The 9,723-nt window shown below is 46.8% G+C and overlaps 1 protein-coding gene across 1 annotated transcript in view; it reads right to left on the reverse strand.

Moving 5' to 3' along the window:
* SLC24A3 (solute carrier family 24 member 3) overlaps positions 1 to 9,715 on the reverse strand; it is a 459,120-nt gene extending 449,405 nt beyond the window's left edge. Inside the window, exon 1 of the mRNA XM_029222127.1 lies at positions 9,577 to 9,715. Within this exon, the coding sequence (XP_029077960.1) occupies positions 9,577 to 9,709 (133 nt within the window). The 5' untranslated portion in view covers positions 9,710 to 9,715. The remainder of the gene's footprint in view (positions 1 to 9,576) is intronic.
* Positions 9,716 to 9,723: the final 8 nt, after the last annotated feature.

The following is a 9,723-nucleotide window of genomic DNA, read 5'->3' on the forward strand; positions in this document are numbered from 1 at the left end:
TAATACACACACGCACGTGGGCGCACATGCACTGGAAAAAGAAACGGGAAATCTGAATAAGGTTCGTGGGTTGCATCACTGTTGCTACTCTGGTTATGACATTATACTCAAGTTTTGCAAGAACGTTACCATCGGAGGAAATATACAAGGGATCTCTTTGTATTCTCTCTTACAACTGCAGTGAGTCTACAATTATCCCTACACAGAAAATTCAATTAATAAAAAAGGATACGGTAAAAAACTATGCCTTCCCCCTACCCTGACCATTAGCCATCCCAGGAGGCAACAATTCTTACCAGTTTCATGTGCATAGGAGTTAAAAGAAAGAAAAGGAGGAGGGCAGGAAGGGAGGAGGGGAGGGAGGGAGGGAGACTTCAAGCAGCTTGGGATCGTCCTGCAATGTATCAAAATAAATTGTCAGCTCCTTCATACTCACAGCTGCCCTTGAGTATAGAAGTGTTTCTGCTGAACGACCCCCTACATACACACAACCCCCACTTCATCTCCACTGGATTCGCAAAAGTAACCAGGTCTTTGCCCACAGGACAGGGCACTGGGTGACCCTCCTCTGGGAAATCTCACCAACCCATGATAAAGATCTAAAACTAGACAAAGGAGCATTGCCCAGTGACATGGCCCAGTCAGATCACCTTACAGAGGCACCATGAGCAGACCCTCCTATGTGCATAGTTCCCAATCCTCTTGTTAATGGCCTCACTTAAATATGAGTAGAGGCCAAAGATCCCTTGACATAAGAAGAAAGCACATAATATGAAAAATAACAACAAACAGACAACAGCAACTTGGAGAGAGTCCATACAAAGAAAAGAAAACCTCGAAAACTACTATTAATATACTTTGGGGGGCTTCCCTGGTGGCGCAGTGGTTGAGAGTCCGCCTGCCGGTGCAGGGGACACGGGTTCGTGCCCCGGTCCAGGAAGATCCCACATGCCGCGGAGCGGCTGGGCCCGTGAGCCATGGCTGCTGAGCCTGCGCGCCCAGAGCCTGTGCTCTGCAACGGGAGAGGCCACAACAGTGAGAGGCCCGCATACCGCAAAAAATAAATAAATAAATAAATAAATAAATAAATATATAAATATATATATATATATATATATATATATATATATACATACACACATACACACACACACTTTGGGATATAAGAAATTATACTGTATTGATGAGGCAGAACAGGATGGTACTAAAAATAATTTTCAGAGGAAAAAGGAGCTCTTGGAAGTTAAAAATATGACAGCAGAAATCAAAAGCTCAGCATAAGAATTAGAAGGTATGGCTAAGAAAACCTAAAGAAATTAGAGTAAAAGGATGAGAAAGAAACAGGAGAGAAGAGATAAGAAGATCAGAAGATCAATGCAGGAAGTCAAACACCCAAATAATAGGTAATCCAGAAAGAGTAAAGAGAGAATTTAGGATGGAGGAAATAACAAAAGACAAGTTCCCAGACCTGAAGGACTAAGTTTCCAGATTAAAAGAACCAGGCAAGTGTACCCAGGAAAATGCGTGAAAACAGAACCTCAACAGTCATCTAATTGTGATATGACTGAACATCAGGAACAAAGCAAAGAGCACACATGCTTTTAGAGGGGAAAAAACAGGTTTCATACAAAACAATTAAAAACTAGGACAGCGTCAGACTTCTCAGAGGCAACACCAGAGGCTGGAAGAGCCATGCCTTCAAAATTCTAAAGCAAATGTGCTCCAACCCAAACCCTTGATGCAACCTAAAGATCTTCTAAGTGTGGGGAGAGAATTAATATATTTTCATGTCCACAATGTCTCAAACCTTTGTTTTGATATTTCCACACCCCCTGTCTTAGGAGGCACCATGAGTGTGTGATCCCAAAACTGCATACCAAAAATGAAGGAATAAACCAAGAAAGACACATGTGTGAGTTCCAGGAAAATCCCAATGCCCAGGCTACACCCTGGAGCATAACATCACAATCCCTGGGGGGGCAGGATCCAGACGTGAGGTTTACAGTTCCCCGGTGATTACAACAGGCACAGAAGATTGAGACCCACAGAACTAACCAAAGGTACAATTTTCACCCCCATGCATAACCTCACAGGCCTTTATCTGTAGCAACTACTTATAATCTTGACTTTCAATCATCAGCTATATTCCACCTAGATGTCCTACCAGTGATCGAAGTCAAAATGTCCAAAAATGTGTATTTCATGTTCTTTCTTAAAAATGGCACTAATAAAAAAAACTAAAAACAGAGTTACCCTATGATTCAGCAATCCCACTCTTGGGCATATAATTGGAGAAAATGCTAATTCGAAAAGATACATGCACCCCAGTGTTCACTGCAGCACTATGTGCAGCAGCCAGGACGTGGAGACAACCTAAATGTCCAGCAGAGTAGCGGATAAAGATGTAGATGTACACAATGGCATGCTACTCAGCCATTAAAAAGAATGAAATGATGCCATTTGCAGCAACATGGATGGACCTAGAGATTATCACACTAAGTGAAGTAAGCCAAACAGAGAAAGACAAATATCATTTAATATCACTTACATGTGAAATCTAAAAAAAAGATACAAATGAACTTATTTACAAAACAGAGACAGGCTCACAAACACAGAAAACAAACTTATGGTTATCAAAGGGGCAACGGGCTGGGGGAGGGATAAATTAGGAGTATGGGATTAACAGATACAGACTACTATTTATAAAATAAACAACAAGGTCCTACTGTAATGCACAGGGAATTATATTCAATATCTTGGAATAAACTATAATGGAAAAGAATCTGAAAAAGAATATATAAAAAAATGGTGCTTGTGAGTTCTTGATGTCCACTGTGACGCCCCCTTTCTACTGGTCGCCCGTGCCCTTTGTTCTTAGGTCAAAATTCTGCGCAAGAAACCTGTTTGTTACTTCCTGTCCTTCACAAGTTCAGTTTCATGTCACCAAAGTGAAAATGACTTCTGCTCAGGCCAAACAATGCAGAAAGCACAAAGAGAAAAATGAAAAGAAAAATACAAAGTTGCAATGCGAAATTCCCCTGAACTAGGTCACTGATGAGCTGACTTTATCTGTTCCCCCTCTCCCAGAAATGAAGAGTGACTGACAAGCAAGAATAATGGCTGGATCTCACCATTTGAATAAGCAACTTGTATGGGTCTGGACAGCTCCAGAAATGACAAGGGCCCTTCCCCTGTTCCCTGGAACACTCAGCTAAACTCTACGCTCTAGATTCACAGGGTCAGGACCAACCTGCTCCATGGTCACGGACGGGTCCAGGCAAGCTGCATTTCTATCCAAGTCTCAAATACCCCTGCACTAGCATTCTCATACCACCTCTCCCCTTTCTACACATGGATCTCGTTAAAAGGCTGAGGCTTCTTTTACCTATTTTTCTATAAGTTTTTGTTTTCCATTCTTCACCAACCTAATTCCTTTATTTTCCAGGTTCCAGCTTCTCCTGATCACCAGCATCTCCTCCATGCCATGTTGTATTTCTCATCTGTATTTCTCATAATTCTTGAAAATTAGCTGTTCAATGCCTCTCTTCCCACTAAAGTCTGAGCATCACGAGGATACTCTGGGTATCCGTCTCAGACACAGCTGTCACCCCAGCCACGTGTTTACTGAATGAAGGAGAGAAGGTCCCTGTATCTTACACCGGTCGGGTCTGGGAAGAAACTGCTGTTAAGGGAGTTTCATAAGGGACCGTTTACAAAGGTGGGGGCAGGGTTGGGAAGACCAGTGAGGGAGGGTGAAGCCCCCAGGACACACAACAGTGAAGAGCATCACCAGCCCAGGGATGAGGATGAAGAGAGAACAGCAGGTAGACTGAGACCTAACAGGAGGAGGAAGTCTGGAAGATGCCATCCAAGTCTGGGACATCATGACTCCGTGGTTTAAACTGCCCAAAGATACCCATCACCGCTTCACTCACAGAAAACCTTCTTCCACTGAATCCTCAATCCTTGAAATTCTCAAATCCCACAAGAGGACACCATGTTTGAGACCACTGCAAACGAGAAACAAAAACCACTGCCAAATAAGCTGTACAGAAACTGAAGGCAGGAAGAGGCGAGAAAACTCGAATTCCCTTCTTGGCAGGACTACCCATTGGCTCTGCGACTTCAGGGACATTTTCTGAACTCCCCGGACCTTAGTTCCCTCATTAGAAAAGTCTACATACTGTTATTTCCCCCTCTGAAATTGTTTTGCTCAAGGAAGAGAAATCTCCTTAAGGAAAAAGAGCGTTGCCAAAATCCTATCCTATCAGCCAACTTCCACCAGGCCTTGGAATCCTTAGCAAATGGCTGGTTTTGCAATTCTTTTGGCTTTGCCAACCCTCCAGGGTAAAAAAAAATCTTCCCACAAGGATTTAAGGCTCACAAGGGGAGGAAATCTTTGAGAAAAATCTGGGTTGATGAGCAGCTAAGAAAAGCCAGGAGGAAGGAGACACATCTATATATGTTTAGGCAGAAAATAGAAAAGGTTGAAAAGGAATGTTTTTCTAAAATACTGCTTCTATGAAAGCAACCTTCTGTTACTCCTTTACTCCCGAGTCAACTGAAAAAGGCAGTGTGATTCCCATTTTCTATTCGAGTCCTCCTAGGCTGGGGCTAGGGATGCAGAGGCACACAGCTCTGATGCAGGCAGGCTTGAATTCAAACCCTGCCACTTAATGAAGTGGCTCTGATCGAGGCTCTCACCTTTCTCAGCTCAGGGTCAGTCCATGAAAAATGGGTAACAACACTGAATGTGCTGGATTGGAGGCAGAATTAGAAGTCATGAAAATACAGTGTGCCTGTAAGTGGGCCTCTGATATGCAGTCGCTAGGTTTTATCACAGGCACTGTCGCTCAGACATCAAAACAGCTTCCGTACTTAACAAATGCCTTTTGAGCATCTACTCTGGGTGGTGTGATGGGGTGACAAAGGTGAGGAAAGGTCACAGGATCCCTGACCTCCTGGAGCTTAGACTCTGGTGAAGAGTAAGCAAAGAAACACATAATTGCCAACAAAATGCTACAAAGGTAAAACAGAGTGTGTTCAGAGAGCAAACAGACCAGTGGGGGACCTGGTCTAGTCCGGAAGCTCTTGGGCCTGGAAGTGAAGGATGCAGGCTGAACTAGCTGGGGTGTTAACAGTGGGACCCGCAGGCGCTAGAGGTCTAGGGCCAGAAGCATCCCCCTTCTGAGGAGCAGAAGAAAGGCCTTAGTGGTGATGCACGGACAGGGGAGGGCAGGGAGGGAAGAAAGAGCTGGAGAGTCCAGCCAGGCCTCCCAGGAAGCCACAGGAGGGACCGAAAGGTCATGGTCAGGGTCTTCTGAGGGGCAGGGAGCCACAAAGCTAAATGCGAGCTCTCAGCTCTGCAACTGAAATGTGCAGTTCAAATCCCCACTGCAGCCGCTCTTCAAATATCATCTCTGGACCCAACCAGGTAAAGCGAGCAGCATGATTGGACGGTATTTCAATAGAAATTGATGCGCACATATACATGCACATACACACACATATACATACGCACATGCATACACACATGTATGTGCACACATATATACATACATGCACGTATGCATACATGCACGTATACGTACACACACATATATACATACGCACATATAAGCATACGTACATACATATAGATGCACATACACGCATATACATACACACACGTATATGTGTGTGTGTGCATATATGTATGTATTACTTGCCTCTTACCATCTTGGGGAATGTCTACAATCACTCCTAAGTTATCATCCTTTTAAGATCCTGGTTTTCCAAAGATGGCCACAACAGCATCTCCCATCACATGTGCTCACCTCACCATGTATCCTGACAATCCTCCATGGAGTAAGTGGTGGCATCAATGTCCCCTCTCCTCGAACTCGGGTTGACATGTCACTGCCCTAACCAACAGAAGATAGTGGCAGTGACACTATGCAACACCTGAGGCTGACACATAAAAATGCCAGGCACGTCCACCTTGTTCTCCTAGACCCCAGCTGCCACGCTCTGGGGAAGTTCAACCAAGGCATGTGGAGAGGCCACATGGAGAGGCCACACGTAGGTGTTCCGGTTGACAGCCCAGCTGAGGATCCAGCCAACAACCCTCATCAACCCCAGACATGGTAGTGATGTTGCCTCCAAACGACTGCAGACCCAGCTGCCAAGCCCCCCAGGCCTTCAGTGTCTCCAGCTGAGGCCCCAGACATCATGGAACACAGGCATCCCCGCTAGGCCCTGACCAAGTCCCTGACAAAGTATCCTTGAGTAAAAACATGGAAGAGTCATTTTACACCACTATTTGGGGGTGATCTGTTATGTAGCAACAGCAACTGAGCCAAAGAGTATCTCAAAGTTTATACGTATATACCTGTGTATGACTGTCCTTCACTATTCACCACCCTAGGGACCTTTAGGAGGGGATGTCTAATTACTCCCAAGTTAGGACCTCTGGGCTTTGTCCACACCACTTACGGAAAAAGAGGACCAGGTTTCTTACTGCAAAGAAAAATTAAACACTTTTATTAAACTACTCAAAACATACAAAGTGATCCATTCACACTGCAAAAAAATAAAAGAAAATCGCGTTAGCAAATCTGACACCTTATTTCAACTGGCTCTGAAAACAGATCAAAACCAAGATCTTCATCAACAACAACTAAATAGGGCACCGAGGGCTCTTCTTTCCTTGTCCACCACTGGAAGCTCAAGTGTCTGCAGCTTCAAGGAGGCAACGCATAGAAAGGGGACTTAGCCCAGGGCCTGGCACTTAAGAGCCTGCCAAATTCCGGTTAATATTATTATTGCTTTTGTTGTTGTGGGAATTAACATTTTTCTTGATTCCAGCGCTAATTCTTCCTGACTTAAGCTTAACAATGCTCCTGTCCCATCTGAGCAGGAAAGAATCTATACTGAGTTTGGTTAGATGTCCTGAAAAGGATCTCCGATTCCATACAATTAGAAATGTTATACAAGATTATATAACATAACTTCCACACATCTCTATTCTGGTTTGGTAAAAGAACTGTCCTTTTTATTTAAAAAAAAGAAAAATCAATATATGTTAGAAAAGAGGCTTCTGAGAAATAACAATCACTGCATGGTTTTCAAGGTGAATAAATAAAAATATCACCTTTGATAATTATGAAGCTACCCCCCTATGTGGTTATATAAATATTACAAAGCTGCACCCAGATTGTGGCATGAATACCAGGGGACACAGGTGGGATCAAAGAGCCAGGTCACCTCAGGTTGGTTTCTTCCTCTGCTCCCCAACTGCTGTGTGACCTTAAGCGAATCACTTGGCCTCTCCAAGTCACGGTGCCTTTAATACACGGCTAAATTCCAAACACTTTAGCCATACTGAAGGACCCTCAAGTACAGCATCCCCCACGTTTCCGGGGTAAAAGTCATTATTCAGGTGGTTAAGTCTGCTGAATGGCAACCCCTCAAGCAAAATAATCACTTGCAGATTCACACACGTTAATCAGTATCTTAAAAAATTATCTCGAAAAACCTGGGCCTTGCGAAATCTTGCTGCGCATCGTGTAATGAAATTATCAATATCTAGTGGAAGAAAAGGTGATCTGAGACAGAATTACAACTAGTATGCCATCCGCCGGCCCGATGGCACACACTCCCCCCACTGACGTTCACTGTTATCTTCAGTTACTGGGCTGGGGGTCTTCTCAAGCGCCACGTGTATGGGAGCGGGTGGAGAGGCAGAAGGAGAATGTGGATGGGGACTCCCTGGCAGTTCAGTGGTTAGAACTCTGTGCTTCCACTGCAGGGGGCACGGGTTCGATCCCTGGTCGGGAAACTAAGATCCCGCATGCTGAGCACATGGTGTGGCCAAGAAAAATAAAATAAAAGAATGTGGATGGAAGGAAGGAGAAGACAGATCAAGGGAAGGTATGGAGGAAAGGGCTGTGCATGAGTCCCTAACAGGAACATTTCTGTCCGTCTCCAAATGACATCTAGTCACCAAGTTTCAAGCTTGCTGAGTGTCTGACACCCCCTCCCTCCGAACATCCCAGCTTTCCCAGGGCCCAGGGAGCCCCCTGCCACTGACGGACTTAACCATCTGGGTCACATCCTCTATCCAGAAAAATGTCTTTTGTAGCCTTGAAAGTGGTGGAATTCGATGGCTCAGAGAACCCCAACCTGCAGGAAAATGGCCGGCATGTAAGTGATTTGGAACTCCCCTTTCCAAAGGTGGCATGAAGTACGGACTGGCTTTGCACTCATCAAAACTGAGAAGATGAAAAGGGGGTTAATGAAAACCCTCTTTCTGAGAATCAGCCAGGAACTGCTTTTGACAGGTCTGACTCTGCCCTTGGAGAGGTCGAGCCTCCCTCACCCGGCACGGTCACCTTCCTGATGGCAGTCCTCATGGCCAGAGAGTCTGGGATCCAGGAGAAGTGGAGAGAACCCGGGAGTCTCAAGGGCTCCACCGAAGACCAGGACAGGCTCTCTCCTTTTACCATATATGCTGAAGTCAGCTAAGACCTGGACCAAGACCGACCATCTGCTTTCCCCACCAGGCACGAGACAGTCAACTGGGGGAGGTCCCTATTTTAACTGATAGCACCCTTAAAAATATTTGACCATCACTATCCAAATGCCTTCATTCTGCACTTCGTAACACCTTGTATTGGAGCTCCGTCTATCTTAACACCAAAGCCTGTATCTGGAACTGCTTTTCCTCACGACCATTTCCATGGCTGTTTTCCCAGGAACCGTGCCACTTGAATGGCCGGGACATAAAACCGTTTTACAACAGTTATTCTTCCAAGACTTTCCTCCGTTTCTTTGACAGCTGCACACCCAGGCTCCAAACTCTTTACCGTGGACAACTGTTCTGAGCACATTCCTCCACCAGGTCTATTTCAGCTCAAGAAAGGCCAAGGACAAAAATAAGACAAAAGTTGTGGGTAAAGGGGGCTCCCACCGCAGGGCACCCTGAGAGCAGTGAACAGAATGAGGGACAGTCCAGCCTAATGGCTTCTTCCCCGGCTGCAAGTCCACAAAAGGGATCCGTCTTCCCAGCGAGTGGTCAACGGAAGAGAACCAGTCCCAAACCCTAGCCGGGGGCCAGCACTTTTTTCCTATCAGGAGTTCCCCGCACCTGTTTTGGAAAGGCGGGGATGGAGCTTCCTACCCGGTCTATCCCGCCTGAGAGGTTTCGAGAACTGTACGCTCACCAGTCAACCAGCCCTCCCTCCACAAGCCAAGGAGTACTCAGGTGGTCACGGCGCACAGGGGCCCAAAGCTCACCAGGACAACTTTATTACTGGCCACGGGGCACTCGTTTAGGGGAACCGTCCCCGCCGCCGCCCCCAGTCCCTCCAGCTCGTGGCAGGAAGGGCAGAGCCGGGAGGCACAGGTGAGGGTTCCCAGGGCAGCTAGGCGCCCAGCGTGACTGACGCGGCCCCACCGCGTGGTCCTCGCCTCCGGGGCCCCCTCCGAGGGGCAGGGGGGCGTCCTCGGCCCGGCCCCCCCGCCCGCCGGCCCGGCCGGGGAGCCCGGCACCGCCGGAGCCGCAGCGCCCACTCGGGGCGGGCGGCGAGCACTCACCGTCGTGGTCCTGCATGCTCGACAGCGACCAGAGCAGCAGCGCCACCAGGGCCAGGAAGCCTATCTGGCTCAGCAGAAGGTCCCTCCGGCGGCTCCGGCGACGCTCGCGCTCCTCCTCGTCGGGCGACGGCATCCTCTTCGGGCGGC

The sequence above is a fragment of the Monodon monoceros genome, unplaced genomic scaffold (genome assembly GCF_005190385.1).
Source record: "Monodon monoceros isolate NGI ecotype Baffin Bay Population unplaced genomic scaffold, NGI_Narwhal_1 Super_Scaffold_13, whole genome shotgun sequence".
Taxonomy (NCBI): Eukaryota; Metazoa; Chordata; class Mammalia; order Artiodactyla; family Monodontidae; genus Monodon; species Monodon monoceros.